This window comes from Bos mutus, chromosome X (genome assembly GCF_027580195.1).
Source record: "Bos mutus isolate GX-2022 chromosome X, NWIPB_WYAK_1.1, whole genome shotgun sequence".
NCBI classification, from domain to species: Eukaryota; Metazoa; Chordata; class Mammalia; order Artiodactyla; family Bovidae; genus Bos; species Bos mutus.
This window is the reverse complement of record NC_091646.1, coordinates 62,336,608-62,363,526: the sequence shown is the minus strand read 5'-3', so window position 1 is coordinate 62,363,526 and position 26,919 is coordinate 62,336,608. Positions and strand designations below refer to the sequence as shown.

The 26,919-nt window shown below is 37.0% G+C and overlaps 1 protein-coding gene across 2 annotated transcripts in view; it reads left to right on the top strand.

The window, feature by feature from the left end:
* The window catches only part of SH3BGRL (SH3 domain binding glutamate rich protein like), a 121,140-nt gene extending 96,038 nt beyond the window's left edge, over window positions 1–25,102 (top strand). For both annotated transcript variants that reach the window (XM_070365930.1, XM_005904433.3), the window contains 3 exons: window positions 13,734–13,919; window positions 16,679–16,759; window positions 23,790–25,102. In XM_070365930.1, the coding sequence (XP_070222031.1) occupies window positions 13,734–13,919; window positions 16,679–16,759; window positions 23,790–23,822 (300 nt within the window). In that variant the 3' untranslated portion in view covers window positions 23,823–25,102. The remainder of the gene's footprint in view (window positions 1–13,733; window positions 13,920–16,678; window positions 16,760–23,789) is intronic.
* Window positions 25,103–26,919: the final 1,817 nt, after the last annotated feature.

Below are 26,919 nucleotides of genomic sequence, written 5' to 3'. Positions count from 1 at the left end.
TTTTTCCATCCTCTCACTTTCAGTCTATATGCGTCTTTAGGTCTGAAGTGGGTTTCTTTTAGGCAGCAAGTACATGAGTCTTATTTTTGTATCCATTCAGCCAGTCTGTGTCCTTTGATTGGAGCATGTAATCCATTTACATTTAAAGTAATTATTGATATATATGTTTCTGTTGCCATTTTCTTAATTGTTTGGGACTGTTTTTTTTTTTTTTTTCTTCTTCTTCTCTTGTGTTTCTTGATTATATAATCCCTTCAACGTTTCTTTTAAAACATTTGTTGTAATCCCATTTGTTGGTCACCTTGAATTCACTTAACTTTTGCTTGTCTGAAAAGCTTTTTATTTGTCCATCAATTTTGAATGAGATTAAAGGGGAATCCTGGGTGGAGTCCTAACTCTGTAGTTCAGTACCTCAGGCATTTGATGGGCCAACCTCTCCACTGTTCAGCTGCCAGTGCTGGAGTGTGGGGAGAGAGAGGCTATGGTCATGGCTCCACCCCCCACACGTGACTCAGCAGTATTGCCTTGCTTCCATGGCTGCCTGGCTCTCCTCCACAGGCATTTTCCACCACAGTCTCCTCCCTCACATCCCCTCTATCCGTCTCTCCACAGTCAACAGCAACCCTCATCCTGGGATTGTTCCACAATCCCTAACCTCCAGGTCCTAGCTGCTGCGCCTTCCAGAGGACTCGTGTCCCTGTCTATGGTATGTATGGCTGCGGCAAGGAGTGTCTGTTTTCATTCCATTTAGGCTGCCACAGATCAGCTGTTTCACTCTCAGCCTTAAATATTTCTCCTCTGACACAACTGCCCCAATGTGGGGATCGGATCTCTGATTCAGTTTCCCCACCTGCCAAGTTTAGGTCCAGTCCTACTAACACTCTTGCTTTTCCCCCTAGTTCCTTCATTTTACCCAGTTTTGCGTAGCTGTATAGACTATTTTCTGCTTCTTAGATACTCCTGTCCATTCTCAGCTGGTGTTCTGCATGCACTTCTATGTCTGAAGGTGTATTCCTGATGTATCCATGGAGAGATACATCCACGTCCACCTCCTCCTCCACCATCTTGTTTTCCAAATATTGAGTTTTAAACTAGCTTTTCCACTCTCTTATTTCACCTTCATCAATATTTAGTTCCTCTTCACTTTTTGCCATAAAAGAGATGTCATCTGCATATCTGGGGTTATTGATATTTTCCCCAGCTATCTTGATTCCTGCTTGAGCTTCACATGATGGACTCTGTATATAAGTTAAATAAGCAGTGTGACAGTTTACAGCCTTGACGTACTCCATTCCCAATTTTGAATCAGTCCATTGTTCCATGTCTGGTTCCAGCTGTTGCTTCTTGACGTGCATACAAGTTTCTAGGAAGGAAGAAATGTGGTCTTCCCTTTCTTTTGGAGGTTTTCCCTTTCTGGTGTTTTGAAATTCTTCATCTTTTGAAGAATTTCCCACCATTTGTTTTGATCCACACAGTACAAGGCTTTAGCTTAGTCAATGTAGAAGAAATTGATGTTTTTATGGAATTCTCTTGGTTTTCCTCTGATCTAATAGATGTTGGCAATATGATCTCTGCTTCCTCTGCTTTTTCTAAATCAAGCTTGAACATCTGGAAGTCCTTGGTTCACCTACTGTTGAAGCCTAGCTTGGGCAATTTTGAGCGTTACTTTGCTAGCATGTGAAATGAGTGCAATTGTATGGTAGTTTGAACATTCTTTGGCATTGCGTTCCTTTGGGAATGGAATGAAAACTGACCTTTTGCAGTCTTCTGGCCACTGCTGAGTTTTCCAAATTTGCTGGCATATTGAGTGCAACACTTTAATAGTATCATCTTTTAGGATTTGAAATAGCTCAGCTGGAATTCCATCATCTCCAGTAGCTTTGTTAGTAGTAATGTTTCCTAAGGCTCCCTTGACTTAGCACTCAAAAATGTCTGGCTTTAGGTGAGTGATTACTCCATCGTGGTCATCGGGGTCACTAAAATCTTCTTTGTGTAGTTCTTCTGTGTATTCTTGCCACCTCTTCTTAATATCTTTGGCTTCTGTTATGTCCATACTGTTTCTGTCCTCTTTTGTGCCCATCATTGCGTGAAATATTCCCTTGGTATCTCTAATTTTCTTGATGTGATCTCTAGTCTTTCCCATTGTGTTGTTTTCCTCTATTTCTTTGCATTGATTGCTGAAGAAGGCTTTCTTATCTCTCTTTGCTATTCTTTGGAACTCTGCAGTTAGATGGGTATATCTTTCCTTTTCTCCTTTGCTTCTCTTTTCTCAGCTATTTGTAAGGCCTCCTCATATGATTGTTTTACTTTCTTGCATTTCTTTTTCTTGGGGATGGTTTTGATCTCACCTTCTGTACAATGTTACAAACGTCCTTCTGTAGTTGTTCAGGCACTCTGTCTATCAGATGTAATCCCCTGAATCTATTTTTCACTTCCACTGTATAATCCTAAAGGATTTCTTTTAGGTCATAACTGAATGGCGTAGTTGTTCTGAATTTTGCAATAAAGATTTCATTATGTGAGTCACAGTCAGCTCCCGGTCTTGTTTTTGCTGATTGTACAGGACTGCTCCAGCTACAAATAATATAATCAATCTGATTTCTGTATTGACCATCTGTTGATGTCCATGTGTACAGTTGTCTCTTGTGTTGTTGTAAGGGGGTGTTTGCTATGACCAGTGCATTCTTTTGGCAAAACTCTGTTAGCCTTTGCCCTACTTCCTTTCGTACTTCAAGGGAAAACTTTCCTGAGTCTGGCATAAAATTTATTATTTTGTTTGTTTTCAGAGAATCAGCTGTTAGTCTCTTTGTTGCTTTTTCTCCCCTCCCCCCCCCCTTCCCAGCATTTGCTTGGTTTCTGCTCTGCTCTTCATTATTTCTCTTTTTATACTATCTTTTGCCTTTGTTCTTCTTTTTCTAGTTCCTTTTGGTGTAAGTTTAGACCGTTATCTGAATTTTTTCTCTTTATCTAGATTGCTGTAGACTTCTCTTTGAACCGTTTTCACCACATCCCATAGGTTTAAGACCATTGTGGTTTCATTTCCATTTGTCTCTAGATATTTTTTCACTGCCATTTTGATTTATTCCATGACCAATTGTTTAGTAGCCTCCATGTGTTTGTCTTTTTTTTTTTTTTTTTTTTTGCATCTTTTTTTCCCTTAACTTTTGTTTCTTGTCACATAGTACTGTAATTAGAAAAATGATTGGTATGATTTCAGTCTTCTTAAATTTACCAAGATTTTCTATGGCCTTGCATGTGATCTATTCTGGAGACTGTTATATGTTCACTTAAAAGAATGTGTTTTCTATTGCTTTTGGATGGACTGTTTTTTATATATGTCTATTCAGCTCATCTGCTCTATTGTGTCCTTTAAGGCCAGTTCTTTCTTATTGATTTTCAGTCTGGATTATCTGTCCACTGATATAAATGCGGTCTTAAAGTCTAATACTATTATTGTGTTACTGTCAATTTCTCCCTTTCAGTTCAGTTCAGTTCAGTCACTCAGTCGTGTCTGACTCTTTTGCGACCCCATGAATTGCAGCACGCCAGGCCTCCCTGTCCATCACCAACTCCCGGAGTTCACCCAGACTCATGTCCATCGACTCAGTGATGCCATCAAGGCATCTCATCCTCTGTCATCCCCCTTCTCCTCCTGCCCCCAATCCCTTCCAGCATCAAAGTCTTTTCCAATGAGTCAACTCTTCACATGAGGTGGCCAAAGTACTGGAGCTTCAGCTTTAGCATCATTCCTTCCAAAGAAATCCCAGGGCTGATTTCCTTCAGAATGGACTGGCTGGATCTCCTTGCAGTCCAAGGGACTCGCAAGAGTCTTCTCCAACACCACTGTTCAAAAGCGTCAATTCTTTGGTGCTCAGCCTTCTTCACAGTCCAACTCTCACATCCATATATGACCACAGGAAAAACCATAGCCTTGACTAGACAGACCTTTGTTGGCAAAGTAATGTCTCTGCTTTTGAATATGCTATCTAGGTTGGTCATAACTTTCCTTCCAAGGAGCAAGCGTCTTTTAATTTCATGGCTGCAATCACCATCTGCAGTGATTTTGGAGCCCCCAAAAATAAAGTCTGACACTGTTTCCACTGTTTCCCCATCTATTTCCCATGAAGTGGTGGGACTGGATGCCATGATCTTCGTTTTCTGAATGTTGAGCTTTAAGCCAACTTTTTCACTCTCCACTTTCACTTTCATCAAGAGGCTTTTTAGTTCCTCTTCACTTTCTGCCATAAGGGTGGTGTCATCTGCATATCTGAGATTATTGATATTTCTCCCGGCAATCTTGATTCCAGCTTGTGCTTCTTCCAGTCCAGCATTTCTCATGTTGTACTCTGCGTATGAGTTAAATAAGCAGGGTGACAATTTCTCCCTTTATTTACTGTTAATATTTGCCTTAGACATTGAGGCACTCCTTTGTTGTGTGTATATATATTTCCAATCATTGTATCTTCTTCTTATATTAATCCATTTATGATTATGCAGTGTTTTTCATTCTCTCTTCTTACAGTCTGTGCTTTAAAGTGTGTTTTTCCTCTGTAAAAGGGAACCCATGTACACTGTTGGTGAAAATGTAATTTGGTAAAGTCACTATGGAAAGCAGTATGGAGGTTTCTTTAAAAACTAAAAATAAAACTACTACATGACTCAGCAATTCCATTCCTGGGTATATATCCAAAAACAGCTGAAACACTAACTCAAAAAACTACCACACCACAATGTTCATAGCAGCAGTATTTACATGATATGGAAGCAATCTCAGTGTTCATCAACAGATTAATGGATAAAGAATATGTGTTATATATGTACACTAGAATCTTATTCAAGCATGAAAAAGAATGAAATTTTACCATTTTCAGCAATATGAATGGACTTGACTGGTTTGATCTTGCTGTCCAAGTCACTCTCAAATGTCTTCTTTAGCACCTCAGTTTGAAAGCATCAGTTCTTTGGTGCTCAGCCTTCCTTTATGGTCCAACTCTCACATTCATACATGACTACTGGAAAAAAAACATATCTACAACTAGATGGACCTTTGTTGGCAAAATAATGTCTTTGCTTTTTAATACACTGTCTAGGTTTGTCATAGCTTTCCTTCCTAAGAACAATTATCTTTTAATTTCATGAATACACTCACCGTCCACAATGATTTTGGAGCCGAAGAAAGTAAAATCTGTCACTGTTTTCACTTTTTTGCCATCTATTTACCATGAAATGATTGGACAGGATGCCATAATCTTAGTTTTTTGAATGCTGAGTTTTAAGTCAGCTTTTTCACTCTCGTCTTTCACCCTCATCAAGAGGCTCTTTAGTTGCTCTTCACTTTCTGCCATTAATGTGGTATCCTCTGCATATCTGAGGTCGATATTTCTCCCCACAGTCTTGATTCCAACTTGTGATTCATCCAGCCCAGCATTTCGCATAATGTACTCTGTGTATAAGTTACATAAGTAGAGTGACAATATACAGCCTTGATGTATTCCTTTTCTAATTTTGAACTAATCTGTTGTTCCATGTCTGGTTCTAACTGTTGCTTCTTGAACTACACACAGGATCTCAGGAAACAGGTAAGGTGGTCTGGTATCTCTTTAAGGATTTTCCACAGTTTGTTGTGATTCACACAGTCAAAGGCTTAAGTGTAGTCACTGAAGCAGAAATAGATTTTTTTTTTTTTCTGGAATTCCCTTGCTTTCTCTCCATGATCCAACAAATGTTGACAATTTGATCTCTGGTTCCTCTGTCTTTTCTAAATCCAACTCGTACATCTGGAAGTTCTTCGTTCATGTACTTCTGAAGCTTAGCTAGAAGGATTTTGAGCATTACCTTGCTAGCATGCTTAATGAACACAGCTGAAGTGTAGTTTGTACGGTCTTTGGATTGCCTTTCTTTGGGATTGGAATGAAAACTGACCTTTTCTAGGTCTTTGGCACAATAAACTCAGGCAAGAATAAAGGCAGCTTGATCTGCTATAAGGTGGCTGAGTAATGCATATTTTTATAGTGGTAGATAAAACATTATGTAGAAACTTTAAATTTAAGCGGTAGGGGGTAAGGTTGAAATTGGCCACAGGGAACCAGTGTAGCAGCAGTAGGATTACAGTATATATTTTGATTCTGTGGCTTTCAGTCTTTGGTCAAGTTAGTCTATTATTTATTAACCTGCTAATACTTCTCTAGACAGAGGAGCCCAGTGAGCTGTAGTCCATGGGGTCACAAAGAGTTGGACATGACTTAGCAGCCAAACAACAACAGACATTTCTCTTGGCATGTACATTTGATAAGACTATGTGGGTTTGAAGTTAACCTGCAGGAGGTGAAAGTATAGCCACCTTCATTTTCTGGATTAAAAGAGCTTTTCTTGACTAAATTAAGTTTCAGTTCTGAATTATCTCATCTTTATAAGCCTTCTCTTATCTGAAACTTTTCTCTGTAGATACTCTTTCTTTTAGTCCCTCTGTCTCTTACTGACTCAGTTAAAGCTTTTTTTTTTTTTTTTTTTTACTTTCAAGTGAGTAGTTTATTGTATTATGATCATTTTGCTGTATGAGATGATTGTTGGACTTTTTTAAAGTGATGGGTACATTGCTTATTTAAAAAATAATAAAGAATGGGAAGCATCTGATGTTCTTGCTCTTTCTTATCTGTTTCTTTGTAAATTTAAAATACAGAAATATACCCTGCATACCAACTTCACCCACTCAGAACCATTAAGTGATGAAATACTTGGCAAAGGGGAGACATGAGCTACATTGTTCTCAGTGCAGTCAACAAGAAATCAGAGGCCTCATTATATTCCATTCAGTTCTCCTCTGTGCATGCTGCCTATGTACAAGCAAGACAGCCCACAAATTGGTGGACTTGAGGTCAATTTAGACTGGTCAAGTGAAAAGAGACCATAATACCTGGAAAATCAAATACACTAAATGAGGCTATTTGGAAGATAACATATCTCAGGTTTGTTGTCTTTCTATTCTGTATCACATAGTTTAGAAGGAACTCTCTCATATGTGTCAGTCCTATTTCCCCAGCAAGATTGTGAATTCTGTTATGTACTGCATGTAGTGAAAAAGAACAGGGCTTTGCATCCAGATAGCTTTAGATTTGTATTTTGGTACATGCAATTAATAGGTCATTCTTCTCAGGCAGGTCTGTCAACCTTTCTAAATCTCAGTTTCCATTGTTGTAAAATGAATAATCATACTAACCTTTCAGAATTGTGAGGATTTCAAGATCAATGTATACATAGCCTCACAAAGAATTTGATACTCAGCAAACACTCAACAAGCCTTAGTCTTCCTTTCTCCTTAAAGGTCTTTATCTGGCACAAAGCTTAACTCAATAATAACATACAGTAAGGCTTGGAAATTTTGTTTTCAGATTACCTTGGGAGGGCATTGCTGATGCATTTTTGTGTAACCTTCTGTTAGAGTTTAAGTAGGGATGACTCTGTGCAAAATTCTAAGGCACACAAAGAAACTTCACTGTTTCCTTACCTACTCCTCTCCAGGCAGTCCCTCCTTCCACTCAAACATGCACACTTCCTGCCCATTCTAAGTCAGTAATGATAAAGTTTCAGGCATCAGAAGATTGAATTGAATTGAATCAAATTGAATCAAATTGGTGCTCCTTATTTCACAACTTCCTGATCTACACATGGAGCAGTGTCTGAAGGAATTGAAGAGACATCACAGTTCCTTCTTACGCTAGAGAAAAACTTCAGATATGAAAGGGCTGAATAGATGAGATTATTCAGAACTGATCAAGAAAAGTCTTCTTAACCCAGAAAATTAGGCGTGACTGTACTGTCTTTACTGTGACCACCTTGCTGCTAAGTCACTTCAGTCGTATCTGACTCTGTGCAACCCCATAGATGGCAGCCCACGAGGCTCCCCCGTCCCTGGAATTCTCCAGGCAAGAACACTGAGGTGGGTTGCCATTTCCTTCTCCAATGCATGAAAGTGAAAAGTCAAAGTGAAGTCTCTCAGTAGTATCCAACTCTTAGCGACCCCATGGACTGCAGCCTACCAGGCTCCTCCGTCCATAGGATTTTCTAGGCAAGAGTACTGGAGTGGGGTGCCATTGCCTTCTCCAGTGACCACCTTAAGACATAGTAATAGCTATTTTTGAGAAAGTACCTTTAAATATCTACCTTTCGTCTTTTCACACAAGGCTCTAATTCTGAAATTACTTGGGCCTTAACATCTCTTTAGACGTAATGTGGTAAAAGTGCAACTAAAAGAGAAAGTAGTAACAGCATTTTGGGATGGCAGGCAGCAATAAAATAGCAAACCTTGCATTGTGCTCTTATGCTGCTACATCGTGGAATATCTGTCAGGAGAACTCCAGAGAGCTAGAGGTAGAGGTGGGAGATCAACAAGAAAATTCTTAATAGTCTTAACCTAGATTTGTTGCAGACTTGTTGGTAAAGAGATAGGAATTACAAGTTTTTCATGGCTGATTGTGACCAAAGCATTTTTTAAAATATTGCAAAACAGGCAAGCTGAAAGCAAATGTCTCTTGCTGTGGTTGCACCATTAGATTAAGCGGTAAGAAGCCAGTGGCTTAAGGACTCATTACAGTATTCTCTTAAAAATGCATGCAGATCTCTTTGGTTACCAAATGACTACACAGTGGCAATGCTGCTGTGGTCTATAGCCAAACAGACTGGGGGTTCAGATTTGATTTTCCTTTTGGGTATATTTGGTAAGTAGATTAGTAAAAGACTAAAAAAAAAAAAAAAACCAGCTTTAAATTCTATTTGTTCATGCTTCCTTCACCCCACTCTTAAATGCTTATTAGGCACTGGCTAAGCCAATATAAGCTTATTATTTCTCTACAAATTAGAGCAGCTTCTCTTATGGCAGATTTGAAACAAATAGAACCAATTGAAGGGAGTCTATATATCTGAATTTATTTTTGCATAAGTTGACTGGGTCACAAATTGTAAATTGTATAAAAAGACAAAATGCATACATACATAAGTGTTTATTCACTAAGAATTTAATCATAGAAATTTTGAGCATCCATTTAGAAAGTATACAGGTTTATTTTATAATACTGTACTTTTCATTGTTCTAGTGCAATATGCCATAATAGTTGTGAGCTCATTTTTCACAGCTGGTTGTTTATATTAAGCTTTACTAAGCACATTATGCTTTTAGTAAGCATGAGACTGCATTCAGTATAGATGGATATGTATGTAGCATTTGTGAAGTCATTATTAAGCTTAGTCTAAGTGGCATCACTCATAGCAATAAACACTTACTTTCTGTTCTAAGTTCCTTCCACTCATTTGCTTTGTCATTCACTTGACTCCTCTCACCTAAACACTTTGTATGGTTGTTTTACTTTCATATTTAAATACCATTGTTGTAATTAAAAATTTTAATATATTTATGTCTAATCCTTCCCACTAGATTGTAATTTTAGGAGGGAATCTGCTATTTTTCTTTAGACATTTGAGAGAACCTCATAAATTTCTTACACACTTAAAAGGCACCCAAGAAATATTGTTGAATAGGTATGAAATACAGTGTCAGACAATCATTTTAAATTTTAGTGCATCACAGTTGGAACCTCTGTTGATCTTCACTTTAAAGTGTCAGCTGAGAAAATATGTCAGGTTATTTATAAAACAAGACAAAATCTCATCTTGATTAAATGTTTTATTGTAGGTCAGCACTGTCACGAAAAAGATTCCTGTTTTCCCATTAGAAGCATGATTATTGAAGCTTTGTTCTTCCTTTGGAATTTGAACATTCACTCTGACACTTTCTAGAGCAGAAACCTTATCAGTTTCCCTCTTTAAAAAAAACAAAAACAAAAACAAAACTTGACCTTTGGCTGACAGACAGGAAACTTACTGAGGATAGCTGGAGACACATTTTTTCTGTAGGCAGCAGTTTTTCAGCAGCCCTGCTCTGTGTCTTTGGTGGGATGGATACCCTAAATCTCAAACCCTGACAGGTAAGCATTCTTTGGGTGGAAGTGGGGAGTGTGGTTTGCTCTTTGAAAAAGATTGATCTAAATTCTTGAGCAGTGCCATTGTCTACTTGCAAATACATTTGTGTGTTGAAAAGGATATCAGTAACCTTTTAACTCCAAAGTATTTTTTCCTGTAGGAAATTTAAATTTTATTCCTTAGGGAAACTTTGTGATACCCATTCCTAATTGTTCTGAACAATTGTTCCTAATTGTTCTAGCAATGTATGGCTTTCAGTCACATCTGTCCAAAGCCACTTTGTAGGGATATATTTTAGTGAGCATGTACCTATAGGCACTAACTCTGTAGATATAAATCATCCCTGTAGGAAGTAAAATTGATATTTGAAAATGGACTTACAGATATATCAAGTTAAGAAACATTTTTTACATTTCCTGAAGATTCAAACCTGGATAAATGTTCATATTGCTAGGGCAGAATCTACTTTAAAAAGTATTATAGCCCATTTTGTTCAGCCCTCTGAAGATGTGGAATACTCTAGGAGGCATGTGTACTTACTTGTTAGGCAGTTCCAGAAGATGGAAGAAATACTTGTGATCCAGAGCTAATGATTAGAGGGTAAAGACATCACTGAAGCTATACTATAATGACCACTGACACCAGGCCTGGCTACAGCCTTAACTCAGTACATAGAGAACAGTGTTCTCAACATGGGGAACATATGTATACCTGTGGCGGATTCATTTTGATATTTGGCAAAACTAATACAATTATGTAAAGTTTAAAAATAAAATAAAATTAAAAAAAAACCTCCCATATTTACAAAAAAAAAAAAAAAAAAACATTCAATAATGTGAGAAAGGCCTCAAAGAGTTATTTATCTGAAGGGTTCTCTGCTTTCTGTCTCACATAAGCATGACAGGTGACAGTCATCGAGGGCCATGTATAATTCTTAGCATGTTAGATATAACAGTAACTCTTAATTCACTAAAAATATCTGTTAGGATGGCAAATGCCTCAAAGTACCATATTTATGGGATATCTGTATATCTACTTAAATTTGTAAATATGCAAATCATGAACAAATTACTTGACACACTCCACACAAACTGAACACCTCCTTTAGTATCATGGAGATAAAAACCCACTAATTTAACTGAGCCTTCTATCACTTCTGTTACTGACTTTTACATGGATTATCCTCAAAATTCAATGGAAACAGTGACAGACTTTATTTTCTTGGGCTCCAAAATCACTGCAGACAATGACTGCAGCCATGAAATTAAAATATGTTTGCTTCTTGAAAGGAAAGCTATGACAAACCTGGACAGTGTATTAGAAAGCAGACATCACTTTGCCGACAAAGGTTCATATAGTCAAAGTTATGGTTTTCCCATTAATTATGTATGGATGTGAGAAATGGACCATAAAGAAGGCTGAGTGCAGAAGAATTGATGCTTTTGAACTGTGGTGTTGGAGAAGACTCTTGAGATTCCTTTGGACTGCAAGGAAATCAAACCAGTCAATCCTAAAGGAAATCAGTTCTGAATATTCATTGGAAGGACTGATGCTGAAGCTGTAGCTCCGATACTTTGGCCACCTGTTGTGAAGAGCTGACTCATTTGAAAAGACCCTGATGCTGGGAAAGATTGAAGGCAGGAGGAGAAGGGGACGACAGAGAACAAGATGATTGGATGGTATAACCAACTCTATGGACATGAGTTTGAGCAGGCTCCAGGAGATGGTGAGGGATGGGGAGGCCTGGCGTGCTGAAGCCCATGGGGTCACAAAGAGTCAGAGTCAAACACGACTGAGTGACTGAACAAGAACAATCCTCAAAATTCAAAAGGTGGTGTGCTTAGTTGCTCAGTCATGTCTGACTCTTTTCAATCCCATGGATTGTAGCCCACCAGGCTTCTCTGTCCATGGGATTCTCCAGGCAAGATTACTGGAGTGGGTAGCCATTCCCTTCTCTAGGGGATCTTCCTGATTCAGGGTGTAGTATTGTTACATTTATAAATTAAAGTTTGATTTTATAAGTTAATAAGGAAATATGATTCCTATTAGAAAAATTGGCTACAAATTTTGCTGGATTGTAAGTGATCTTTCAAAAAAGGCAATGGCACCCCACTGTGAGCACCCCACTCTTGCCTGGAAAATCCCATGGATGGAGGAGCCTGGTAGGCTGCAGTCCATGGGGTCACAAAGAGTCGGACACGACTGCGCAACTTCACTTTCATTTTTCACTTTCATGCTTTGGAGAAGGAAATGGCAACCCACTCCAGTGTTCTTGCCTGGAGAATCCCAGGGACGGGGGAGCCTGGTGGGCTACCGTCTATGGGGTCTCACAGAGTTGGACACGGCTGAAGCAACTTAGCAGCAGCAGCAGCAGTAGCAGCAGTAAGTGATCTTTAAAGGAGGACATTCTGTACTCTGATCTAAATATCTTGTAGAGATTTCAGTTCCTATTGGGAGAAGTTGAGAATTTTTTTTTTTCCTCGCGTTGTGTGATGAGAGATAAAATTACCTATAGTCACAAACATGTTAGAAGAACAGAATATGACCTCTGTTTATGCATGTATGTATGTGTATGTGGGGATACAAATCTAAAGAAAATTTGACTATATGAAAGTTTCTTTTTATTTTTCATTTTGATTTCCATTAAAAAGACTTTTTCTTTTGATTTTGTATTTTTGATGCTCCTGCTCCGTGAGTCTTTTTAGTGTAGTTCCATGAAGAAATATTTATTGATTGTGCTCTGCAGCTCAGAAATGTTTGCTAAATTTTAAATTTGGGTAAATTACTATAGATGTGTGATCAAGGTTCTAAAAGAAATGCATATCAGGGAATAAACCTAAAAATATTAATTTTATTATTTTAAAGCCTTCAAGGAACGATTAGGGCCAGAGAAGGCAATGGCAACCCACTCCAGTACTCTTGCCTGGAAAATCCCGTGGACGGAGGGGCCTGGTGGGCTGCAGTCCATGGGGTCGATAGGAGTCGGACATGGCTGAGTGACTTCACTTTATTTTTTCACTTTCATGCACTGGAGAAGGAAATGGCAACCCACTCCAGTGTTCTTGCCTGGAGAATCCCAGGGACAGGGGAGCCTGGTGGGCTGCCATCTATGGGGTCGCACAGAGTCGGACACGACTGAAGAGACTTAGCAGCAGCAGCAGGAACAATTAGGAGACAAAATAAGTGTATTATCTCTAAGATTCCTTAGTATTACATGTTAAGGGCTAGTGAATGGTACAGGTACATTTCAAACTTATAAAAGCAGGCTTAGATCTTCTTCAGTTTCTATTCTAAATGATGAAAATTGAGGCATAGAGGCTTGAAACATTCTTAAGATTCATTTCTGTTAGCTATGTGATGCTTATTAAGACAGGAATTAGACAGGTCATTTGGGATGACTTCCAACAAGCTAAAATTAAGAGAGGTCTGTAAATACTTTTTAGTTAATTGCCTTTTATATTATTGATATGCATCAGCTAGCTTTTATTCTACATGATTAGATGTGGTAATTTCAGAGGAAAAAGAAAATCAGGTTGATAACAGGATCTGTGAACTGAAAGCTCTTCAATCCTCTTATGAGACATCACTGAGAACACATTAATAAAGAGGGAAAACCACATGTGTTCTGAAAAGCCACAAATCTTGATCTATGTATGAATTCATTTCTACTAGTTCATTAACACACTTTTATTAAATTTGAAAAATAAAAACAATAAAAGTTGTTTTTTCAACAATATAATTTCTTGTCCTTTGGGTCTTAGATTAAGAAAAAACAGCAAGATGTGCTTGGTTTCTTAGAAGCTAACAAAATAGGATTTGAAGAAAAAGATATTGCAGCCAATGAAGAAAATCGGAAGTGGATGAGAGAAAATGTACCTGAAAACAGTCGACCAGCCACAGGATACCCCCTGCCACCTCAAATTTTCAATGAAAGCCAGTACCGTGGGGTAAGGAACCAATTAAAATTCTTGTTTTTTTCAAATGTATTGCCTCAAACCCATTCTCTTTCTTTTACTTCCACCCCAAATCTCCATACAGTCATTTTTCCTGTTTATCCTTTGCATCCATCTTAGACATCTAGGGGTGTTTTGCCTTCTCAGTTCAGTTCAGTTCAGTCACTCAGTCATGTCTGACTCTTTGCAACCCCAAGAACTGCAGCACACCAGGACAGGCCTACCTGTCCATCGCCAACTCCTGGAGTTTATTCAAACTCATGTCCCTTGAGTTGGTAATGCCGTCTCATCCTCTGTAAGCCCCTTCTCTTCCTGCCTTCAATCTTTCCCAGCATCAGGGTCTTTTCAAATGAGTCATTTCTTCGCAATCAGTTGGCCAAAGTATTGGAGTGTCAGCTTCAGCATCTGTCCTTCCAATGAATATTCAGGACTGACTTCCTTTAGGATGGAGTGGTTGGATCTCCTTGCTGTCCAAGGGACTCTCAAGAGTCTCCTCCAACACCACAGTTCAAAAGCATCAATTCTTTGGCGCTCATCTTTCATTATAGTCCACCTTTCACATCCATACATGACTACTGGAAAAACTATAGCTTTGACTAGATGGACCTTTGTTGACAAATGTAATGTCTCTGCTTTTTAATATTCTGTCTAGGTTGGTCATAACTTTTCTTCCAAGGAGCAAGTGTCTTTTAATTTCATGGCTGCAGTCACCATCTGCAGTGATTTTTGGAGCCCTGCCCCCCAAAAAATAAAATAAAATCTGTCACTGTTTCCACTGTTTCCCCATCTATTTGCCATGAAGTGATGGGACTGGATGCTATGATCTTAGTTTTATGAATGTTGAGCTTTAAGACAATTTTTCACTCTCCTCTTTCACTTTCATCAAGAGGCTCTTTAGTTCTTCACTTTCTGCCATAAGGGTAGTTTCATTTGCATATTGGAGGTTATTGATATTTCTCCCAGCAATCTTGATTCCAGCTTGTGCTACATTTAGCCTAGCATTTATCATGATGTACTCTGCATGTAAGTTAAATAAGCAGGGTGACAATATACAGCCTTGATGTACTCCTTTCCCTATTTTGCCTGCTGCTGCTGCTAAGTCTCTTCAGTCGTGTCCGACTCTGTGCGACCCCATAGATGGCAGCCCACCAGGCTCCCCTGTCCCTGGGATTCTCCAGGCAAGAACACTGGAGTGGGTTGCCATTTCCTTCTCCAGTGCATGAAAGTGAAAAGTGAAAGTGAAGTAGCTCAGTTGTATCTGACTCTTAACGACCCCATGGACTGCAGCCCACCAGGCTCTTCCATCCATGGGATTTTCCAGGCAAGAGTACTGGAGTGGGGTGCCATTTGCCTTCTACTCGGAGGGAAATGTATGAGTCGTTCACCAAAAAGTTATTGGTGAATATGTAAATACAGACCAGAGCATGATATTGTTTTAGTATGTTCACGAAGAAGCTGCTGTAAAGAGGTGAGCTGTTTTACTTATTTAGTTTGAAATTAGTTTAAAAAGAGGAATACCTTATTTTCTACTTAAAAGTAGCAAAGATTTTATTTTGGTATCATTAATGAATTTTCTTTAAATTTTTAACATATATGGATTAGGGAAACAAAAGTAATTTTTACTTTGTGATTGATGATTTCAAGTATGCCATCTTGGTTGTTGATGACAAGTCAACAAGGAAAGTTATGACCAACTGAGACAGCATATTAAAAAGCAGAGACATTACTTGGCTATGGTTTTTCCAGTAGTAATGTACGAATATGAGAATTGGACTATAAAGAAAGCTGAGCACCAAAGAATTGATGCTTTTGAACTGTGGTGTTGGAGAAGACTCTTGAGAGTCCCTTGGACTGCAAGGACATGCCACCAGTCCAGCCTAAAGGAGATCAGTCCTGGGTGTTCATTGGTAGGACTGATGTTGAAGCTGAAACTCCAATACTTTGGCCACCTGATGTGAAGAACTGACTCATTTGAAAAGACCCTGATGCTGGGAAAGATTGAGGGCAGGAGGAGAAGGGGATGACAAAGGATGAGTTGGTTGGGTGGCATCACCAACTCATGGGTTTGGGTGGACTCCGGGAGTTGGTGATGGACAGGGAGGCCTGACATGCTACGGTTCATGGGGTCGAAAAGAGTCGGATACGACTGAGTCACTGAACTGAACTGAACTTCCCTTTCAGTCTTATTTCATGAAAATCTCATACGCTTCCTCCAAACACAACACAGATTTATTATTCTTATGGCCATGGGCATGCCTAGCTAATATCTGGTCATCCATTAGTTCTGAAGACATCTCTACCTTTTAAAATTATTGTTATTTTTTATTATTATTTTTTTATTTTATAATTATTTATTTTTGTTTTATTTGCATAAATAATGCAGGAGAAATAGTGGTGAACTGGAACAACAGTTTCCTACCAAAAATAAGCAACCTGTTACTGGCATATAGTTGGCTACTTTGGGCTGTGAAAAAGCTACTTCCCCTGAGGCAGACTTACGTTCTATGCAGTATGAAGTAAGACATCAATTTCTGGTCTCACAGAACAGCATATCTTTTAACCCACATTAACTGGGGTCCAATAAGCCTTGCCTCTTGACTGCTCTTTACAGAATTCTAGCATTATGGAAGTTAACTAACCTGTCTGCCCCCAAAGATGTTAAGCAGTCAGATCATTTTAAATTAATTTCCCCTTTTCCTTCCAACCAACAAAGGTTGCATATTGCTAATTCTTCATGCCTTCTTTTTATCAAGGATTATGATGCCTTCTTTGAAGCCAGAGAAAATAATGCAGTGTATGCCTTTTTAGGTTTGACAGCCCCACCTGGTTCAAAGGTATGATTCAGTTTTCCTTTTCTTTGTAGGCCACTTTATTGCTGTTTTTTGTTTTTTTTTTTTTTTTCAATCAGTAAAGTTTCCTTTAAGTACTCAGATTAAGCCAGAGGCAGTACAGCATAGCTAAAAGGAAATGCCCCTGCTCTGCATGCACTTAATCCCTAGTATGGTAAACAGATGTGCATAATCAAATACATTATGTATGTGGATAAGAGGTAGGCAGAGTGACTTTCCTGTCAAGCTGCCCAAGAAAGCAAATTTCTCACTGACCCATTCACAAATAAGTGGTTGGAAATTTTAAAGACTCCATTATCCCAGTTGTCATGTATGGGTCTACATAGACAGAAATCATCTTAGTTCATAGTAATCTTCTTGGCAGTATCTATTGTTTTTGTGTGAAAGCAAATGCCATAGTCATCTATTCAAATTTTAACTAAGAGCATCTGAGTCTCAAAACTGGTCACTAAATTGCTGGCTGAATTTGGAAATTTCCCCCTGCCAATGACAAAATTTTTTGAATGGCAGAGTTCCCAGGGGAGACCATATAAAGAAAAAAGTCGATAATTAAATTGCCAATTTGAAGAAAAATCTCAAAGCAATGGACTTTAAATATGCCTTTGCTTTTTACCATATTTCTTCTCCACAAAGGCTAGTTTAATAAAAATGTGTGTCCCCTGCTGGCATTTTACATTTTGCATTTAGAAGTTAATTTTATGTTAAACAGATTCTTCACACTCCAGCTCCTTCTCCAATTTTGAGTCTGTATTATTGTCTATGTTTTCACTAGAGACCATTTACAGGCATTTTTGAGCTACTATGAAATTCTGTTCCCTTGCCAAACTTTGTTTTACCATGGATAAAATGTAGTATCTTAGGCTTTATATAATTCAAATTGTAGGAAATCTTAGGTAAGGCATTTTTCTTTAAACAAGTTGTGTGCATGCTAAGTCTCTTCAGTCATGTCCAACTTTTTTGTGACCCTATAGACTGTAGGCCGGAGAAGGCATTGGCACCCCACTCCAGTACTTTTGCCTGGAAAATCCCACGGACGGTGGAGCCTGGTAGGCTGCAGTCCATGGGGTCGCTAAGAGTCAGACATGACCGAGCGACTTCACTTTCACTTTTCACTTTCATGCGTTGAAGAAGGAAATGGCAACCCACTCCAATGTTCTTGCCTGGAGAATCCCTGGGACGGGGGAGCCTGGTGGGCTGCCCTCTATGGGGTTACACAGAGTCGGACACGACTGAAGTGACTTAGCATAGCATAGCATAGCATAGACTGTAGGCTGCCGGACTCCTCTTTTCATGAGATTCTCCAGGCAGGAATACTGGAGTGGGTTGCCATACTGTCTTCCAAGGGATCTTCCCAACCCAGTGATTGAACCTGCATCTCTTACATCTCTTGCCTTGGCAGGAGGGTTCTTTACCACTAGCGCCACCTTGGGAAGCCCTTAAACAAGTTAGTAAAACCCAAATTGTCTCTGATTTCAGTGCATATATTAAAGAAAGTATGAAAGGAAGGGTAGCCCATTTTCTATGACTGATGACTTTCAGTGAAAAGTGGAAGTTATTCATTCATTTATTCATTCAGTAAATATTTACTGAGTGTCAATTATTGACTTGATATTGATGGTAGGGCAAATACAGAGAATACAGCATAATCTCTATCTTTAAAGTGTTTATAACCTAGAGAGGGACATGTATGCAGATAATTATACAATGAATATGTCTACAAATAATTATGATATACTGTGGTAAATTCTATATGATTGGTATGAATAAAGTTTAGTAGGCATCCAGAAGAAATAATCATAAATTACTATTAAGGAGTTTGGGGAAGATTTCACAGAGGAATTCACATTTGAGCTATTAGGGATTCCAAAATACTGAAGTAACACTGTCTTTCACAGAGGTTGCAGCAGGAACCACTGCATTTGGATATAGCTGCATCTGATGGTATATTTGGGGAGCAGCAGTGTGGTGTAGCATGAACCTAGTATCAGTTCAGTGCAGTTCAGTCACTCAGTCGTGTCCGACTCTTTGTGACCCCATGAATCGCAGCACGCCAGGCCTCCCTGTCCATCACCAACTCCCGGAGTTCACTCAGACTCATGTCCATCGACTCAGTGATGCCATCCAGGCATCTCATCCTCTGTCGTCCCCTTCTCCTCCTGCCCCCAATCCCTCCCAGCATCACAGTCTTTTCCAGTGAGTCAGCTCTTCGCATGAGGTGGCCAAAGTACTGGAGTTTCAGCTTTAGCATCATTCCTTCCAAAGAAATCCCAGGGCTGATCTCCTTCAGAATGGACTGGTTGGATCTCCTTGCAGTCCAAGGGACTCGAAAGTGTCTTCTCCAACACCACAGTTCAAAAGCATCAATTCTTTGGTGCTCAGCCTTCTTCAAAGTCCAACTCTCACATCCATATATGACCACAGGAGAAACCATAGCCTTGACTAGATGAAACTTTGTTGGCAAAGTAATGTCTCTGCTTTTGAATATGCTATCTAGGTTGGTCATAAGTTTCCTTCCAAGGAGTAAGCGTCTTTTAATTTCATGGCTGCAGTCACCATCTGCAGTGATTTTGGAGCCCCCCAAAATAAAGTCTGACACTGTTTCCACTGTTTCCCCATCTATTTCCCATGAAGTGATGGGCCCAGGTGCCATGATCTTCATTTTCTGAATGTTGAGCTTTAAGCCAGCTTTTTCACTCTCCACTTCACTTTCATCAAGAGGCTTTTTAGTTCCTCTTCTCTTTCTGCCATAAGGGTGGTGTCATCTGTATATCTGAGGTTATTGATATTTCTCCTGGCAATCTTGATTCCAGCTTGTGTTTCTTCCAGTCCAGCATTAATAGGACATATTAAATAAAGTAAGATGCATTAGGAGGTGAGATTGGCTAGGAAGGTTGGGACCAGATTATGAATGCTGTGCTAAATACTTTCAACTTCATCTTCTAGGCATGTAAAAGCCATGGTGTGGAATGAGGGAAGGCAATGAGGTGATTATATCTGTATTTTAAAATGTGATTTGATCTTTGTGTTAAGAAAATAAATTTCGCAGCTCTGTGGATTGTGAAACATTGAATAAATGAGATATTAGAGTTGGGCTGACCCATTAGAGGGTACGTTAAGAGTCCAGAAGAGAAGACCTAAAGTGGGACAGCAGCTATGGAAAAGAAAAGTTGGATTTAAGAGGCACAGAAAAATCACTTGTGATAGAATTTGGCAGTTTACTAGATTCTTGTGTATGAAAAGAATTGGGAAGGATTCAAGCAATCTCTAAGGCTTCTAACCTGGGTGATTGGGAAATAAAGCGAAAGTCATGGAGGAAACAGAAAAGTGAGTGATCCAAGGGAGGGGTTAGTCTTGGAAAGGAGAGGGTATGTAGTTTTCTTCTGAGACTGGAAAAAATGAGGAAAGAAAGATGAAAATAGAACTTTTAATGTGCAAGGGAGTTTAGGGAAGTTCATATTTGAAAATGTTTTTTAGTATGAGGTAGGAAGAAAAATCATCTGCTAGGAAGAATGGGAAATTCATTGAGAATTGAAAGTATTCACTTGCTGAAAATAATAATAATAATAAGCTAAAGAATAGGCTAAAACCATGGATGGAATGATGGCTTAGCAAGATGAAAGGCCCAGATGAAGTTAGAGCTGATGAGCCCATTATGAAGCCAGTCAACTTATTTATAGTGTTTTTTTAATCCTTGTTTAACCCTAGAAGTAGGAATAGAGTAAATGAACAGCGGATATTATCAAGGATTGAACTAGAGGGAGCTGATAGATTGGAATAACAAAAAGCTGTCCAGAATTGACAGTGGAGTTGAGGGTAGATTGGTAATAGGGAGACTTTAAATATTAGTATTTAATAGGTTTTTCTCAAGATTAAAAGTGATAAATTTTATATCAGAAGAGTTTTCCCCTTTAATTTAACAAAACAATAAGTCTTCCAGAAAGAACTGGCTGAAAAGAAAGTATAGAAAATAAGATATACAGCTAAGTAACCCACATTGGAAAAGTGCAGTCATAATAAAAGAAATGTGATAAAAGTAGATAGAGTACTCATCTGTGAAGTTAACACATATAAAAGAGTGACAATGTTCAATGCTGAGAAGGGTGCATTGAAACATATTCTCTCATATATTACTGATGATGGTATAAATTGGTACTACTGTTTGAAAACCAAAATGGCAAATATATATTAGGGACCTAAAAAATGTTTACAATTCTTCATCCAGTAATTTTACTGGGTATTAAAGCCTATTGAAATAATTTTATACATGGAAAAGGCTTTATGAATAAAAAAAATAAAAATGTTATTTATATCTTAAGAAATTTGTAAACAAGTTAAATATCTAAAAATAGGATCAACAAAAATGGTTTATCCACTTAATGAACTCATGTTCTCATTAAAAATGATAGTTTGTGAAAAGATACATTATAGTGAGCTACAGAATTCTTTTTATTGTATAATTAACATTCTAATTACATTTAAAATATATTTATAGGGCAAAAAGAATAGAATCATAACTAATAATATGACTATTTTTCCCTTTCTTTTCCAAATAATTAAAATACATTCTCTTTATATTTAAAAATTATTGAAAGCCAGTGCACTGGAAAACTTGTTATTTAAAAGTACCCAATAGCAAATAGTTCCATAAAGCAAGGAATCCTATTTAAGAAAATTATTTTTTTATTCTTTTGAATATTGGATGCATTTCAACATAATATATAAAGATATTTACTATTTACTTTTTTTGCTATTTACTATTTTATTAATACAAACTATAATTTCTTAGCACTAGCATTTCTTACATTTCAGTAGAGTTGATAGTTTTTATATGGAATAAAATAACTGATATATTTTTACTAAAACATAAAAATCCAGTGATGTGGAAAAGCCATGTTCACTAACATGTTGAAGGACCAAAACATGCTAGTTAAAGAAGTATTCTCACTGACTTTGAACCACCTGGCTCTAGGGAGAAGCCATGAAAATCTGCCTCTACTGTGAGATTTAAAACATTCCCATTTCTACTAAATCTATTCCATTTTACTACATCTCCAAGGGAAACTGTATGTTAATAACATTTAGCTGTGGTGTTGGTCTTGTTACTTTCCACTTAATCCAGAAAGTGGAAAGAAGAAAGGTAGGAAAAAAAATACGGATATCTGCAATGAACCAAGCACTGAGCTACACATTTCACATTCATCTCATTTTATCTTTATTCCACCCTTAAGAGCTAGGTATCCTCAATGCCATTTTACAGAGAAGGAAACTGATACTCAGATAATTTAAGTAATTTGACCAAGACTACATAATAATTGAATAACAGATATGGAATTTGAGCCCAGAATTATATGACTCAAAACCAATGCATTTATAGAATGATGTTTATAGTGGGAGTAGAGGTAAAGAACACATCATATTCCTATTTCCAAAGCTCTCTGGTTGATTAAATAACTCGTGATTCTATAAATACTAGACACTTACTTTTACATAATAATAAAGCTTTTAGCACAATTTACATATTTTATGAATAAAATATATTTTAAAAAAGTAAACAATTTTAATATATAGTATATTTTATATTTAAATATAAATATAGTGTATTTAATATACTATAATTACAGGTTATATTTAAGAATATATAATATAGTATGTATATTTAAGTATATATAATATAATATACTTATGAGTAAATATAAGTATAGTATATATTTACATATAGTATATTAAATAGTATGTGTTCTTAAAGACAAATTACAAAGAATTTTTAATTGCCTTTTGTTTTGGATTTTTGTGCTAGTAATTTATTCCATTATAAAGGATAACTGAAAGCTACACAGTTTGTGACAAATTACAGTAAAGATTGATAAGTGTGACTTTAGGGAACTAGGCTGTCTCCAAAATACTAGTTACTCAGGTATTAGGTATTAGGTGATCGTAAGAAGAAGGACATTACATTAGTCACATAATCACATTTTTATACCTTTGCTTCCCCACCTATATATGCTAGGCCATTGAAGGGTTTTAGTATAAAATTCATTGTGCTGTGTGAGGAAATATTTAGAAGCTTGTTTAATAAAATGAAACAAAATACATAACGTGGGTCTAAGACATACTCATTTTGACAGCCAAACACTACCTTAGAAATTTCAAAAGAGCTTAGGACCGTGAGTCAATAGTGTATTACATCTGTTTTGTTAAGGATATATTAAGAATGAATTACACTGTCTTCTGGTTTCTTTCTATCATTTTTACTTCTTTTTTTTTTTAGTGGGGTAAAATGTAGCACCTTTTATTTTTCCTTTCTTCTGGTGTTAGCATCAGAGGCTTATTTTGGAATATTCAATTGCTTTCACTCCTCCTGATAGTCTATTAGAGACAGGTGTTTAGGTGCTGATTTTCTAGTATATATGATTTCTATAATTCAAATCTGAGGTTTCTTTCACCAAATTCACTCATGCCACCCATCTTTATTTCCATATATTTTTCCTTGAATTGTATTTTGTGTCGAGTACTATCTTAAGTGCCAGAGCACACCTATAGGTCAGAGTTCCTATGGTAGAAGTACTTACTGTCCATAGGAACTGCTATGAAATATAAAAACAGCATTTTAGCAAATAACACATTTTCTAAGTATCTTAAGCCTTAATTTAACAAAACTCAGCAGACTGGAAACTGTAGATGACAATGCTTTTGAACACTGAATTTTTGTGAAAAATCACTCAAAAAGGAAATTAGCTACTTTTAAATAAAATGGTAACTATACTTGACACAAGTGTAAATCATTCGCTTTTATGGAATTGTAGACAGTTCTCTATTACATCTGTTTCTAGGCAGAAGTTTCTATATTATAGTTTTTCTATTAAGAATTTTTAAGCCATCTTTTTCTGGGGCCTATTTTTCTGATTTTAAATATTCTTAGTGATTTGAGATAATATAGTTTACTAAAAATACACATGGATGTCTGTTTTATGATATTTAAATCTGTTCTTTTTTTTTTTTTTTTTTTCCATTTCAGGAAGCAGAAGCTCAGGCAAAGCAGCAAGCATGAATCTTAAATATTCTCCCTTAAGCATCCTAAAAAAGGAGTCTCCATTGCTTTTTATAAAATATCAAAATTATCATGGCTTCAAAAGAAATAGGCTTAATGTTGAAATAATTGATTAGTTTGTACTTTCACATGCAAACAGTTAAAATGAATACATAATTAAAATGTTAATATTGTGATGAGGAAAGTAGGAAATGAACATGAAATTTTAAGTAGGTGTCATGGAATACTACTGTTGTCTGCTAAGGCATTTTATGTACTTCAGTGATTTTAAAAAGCAAGTACCTGTTCCCTTTTTCGGTATTATTATTGCAGTTTAATTATATCTGTATCTCTTCATTGAATAATTTTAAAAGGCGAGTGAGAATTTGTCTCTTGTTCCCAAATTGCCTCATTAATTTTAGTGAACAAAAGTCTGTACCTTTTTAATGTGAAATTATTGTGACTAAAAAGTAGTTGCAGTTAATGTTTATGATATGTCATGCGTTGTAATTTCCTGTGGTATTTATAACATTCCCATTCCTTTGTAGTTAAAAGTTTAAAAGAGTTCTATGTACTGAATCACAGGTTTTCTAGGCTTCTAAATGTAGCCTTTCATTGCATATTTCAGTGACCAGAACAGATGACCTCCCACACACACAAAAAAAGATGTATTCAGTTGAAAAATTTCTTGCTTAACCACAAAGTTTCTTGCTTTACTTTCATGCAATAATGTTGCTAAGCTGCTTGCCCTGGAAAAATATGCATATGTAGGTTATGGAAGTGGGATGGCAAATAAGTTTAAAATGGCATCCTTTTCCAAAGAACTCAGACTTTTAATTAACTTTTAAAATAGATTGGAAATGTTTCCCCTTTTAAAGCAACTTATGATCATGAATGCCACTATCTCTGACATTTTTGTTTCAGCTTATTGTATGAGTGCATTAATCTAAGCAGAGAATCTTTTCTATGCCTTTATTCCAGTGAATAGCATAAGTATCAGACAAAAGGATCAATTTTTTAAATATTAATTTTGAAAATTTCTTAGAAGACAAGAAACATTATGGCCTACATCAGCCAAAAGACATGTATATTGTGCTTTAGTTCCACACTACTATTGTACTTTGGTTCCACATTACTGAAAGCAGACACATTTTACTTTAAATTACTTTATCATATCATTTGATGTATGCAAGTCTGTGCTCTTTGCCAAAATCAACATATAATGAAGACATGGCTTTGTTAACTGAAATTTAAACTTGATGCAATGTTTTAAAATAAACTCAGTACTTTCAAAAACATAATTTTTGTGTTCATAGAGTTTCTAAATAGTGCAATAATAATTTTAGGTGGGTAATACACTTTTTAGATAGTGGGAAAGGAGAAAAGAGAAAATAACAGAAAACACGTTGAATACACTTTCTAAATTTCTCATTTAGGGCTCTGAATTTTGCAATATACACTGGAGTCAAACAAAGAATTATTTTGTGTACAAAAATATGCTGTGGAGAGCTCTAGAGTAAACAGGGTATTTTGTAATAAATTCTGGAAAATGCTAAAACATTTTTTATCAATATTTTCTCCTGAGCTTTATTAAATGCAGATGATGATACTTGCAGTATTTTATGTGGGCATTTTTGCTTTTCTTTTAGTTTCAAATAATCAGTACTGTCAAAAACAGACATTCTTTAAAAATAGATGGCATTTTTGAGATATTTATATCTAGCGATACTGCTGCTACATATATATGTAAAGTAAAATGCTGAATTGAGTCTTTGCAAATTGAAATCTTTCTTTTTGTCAGCTGAGTACTATGTGTCCTATAGATATAAAAAAAGCAAGTGAAATTCTGAATATTAGGAAGTGCCTTCAAGACCATGCTGATTTTGGTCACTGCCCCCTGTACAATGTTATGAACCTTCTTCCATAGTTCCTCAGACACTCTGCCTACCAGATCTAATCCCTTGAATCTATTTGTCACCTCCACTGTATAATCATAAGGGATTTGATTTGGGACATACCTGAGTGGCCTAGTAATTTTTTTCTTACTTTCTTCAATTTAAGTTAGAATTTTGAAATAAGGAGCTCATAATCTGAACCACAGTCAGCTCCAGGTCTTGTTTTTGCCAACTGTATAGAGCTTCTCCATCTTTGGCTGCAAAGAATATAATCAATCTGATTTCAGTATTCACCATTTGGTAATGTCCATGTGTAGAGCCATATCTTCTGTTGTTGGAAGAGGGTGTTTCCTATACCCAATGTGTTATCTTGGCAAAACTGTTAGCCTTTGCCTTGCCTCATTTTGTACTCCAAGGCTAAACTTGTTTATGTCTCCAGATATCTCTTGACTTCTACTTTTGCATTCCAATCCCCTATGATGAAAAGGACATCATTGGGTTTGTGTGTGTGTGTGTGTGTGTGTGTGTGTTAATTCTAGAAGATCTTGTAGATCTTCAGAGAACCAATCAACTTCATCTTTTTCAGCATTAATGGTTGGGGCATAGTCTTGGATTATTGTCATGTTGAATGGTCTGCTTCAAAATGAACTGAGATAATTTTGTTTCTGAGATTGCACTCAAATACTGCATTTCAGACTCTTTTTTTGACTATGAGGGATATTCCATTTCTTCTAAGGGATTCTCACCCACAGTAGTAAATATAGTCATCTGAATTAAGAATAGCAAGGAGAGATAAGAAAGCCTTTCTCAGTGATCAATGCAAAGAAATAGAGGAAAACAATAGAATGGGAAAGACTAAGATCTCTCCAAGAAAATTAGAGGTACCAAGGGAATATTTCATGCCAAGATGGGCTCGATGAAGGACAGAAATGGTATGGACCTAATAGAAGCAGAAAATATTAAGAAGAGGTGGCAAGAATACACAGAAGAACTGTACAAAAAAGATCTTCATGACCCAGTTAATTATGATGCTGTCGTCACTCACATAGAACCAGACATCCTGGAATGTGAAGTCAGACCTAATAGAAGCAGAAAATATTAAGAAGAGGTGGCAAGAATACACAGAAGAACTGTACAAAAAAGATCTTCATGACCCAGTTAATTATGATGCTGTCGTCACTCACATAGAACCAGACATCCTGGAATGTGAAGTCAAGGGGGCC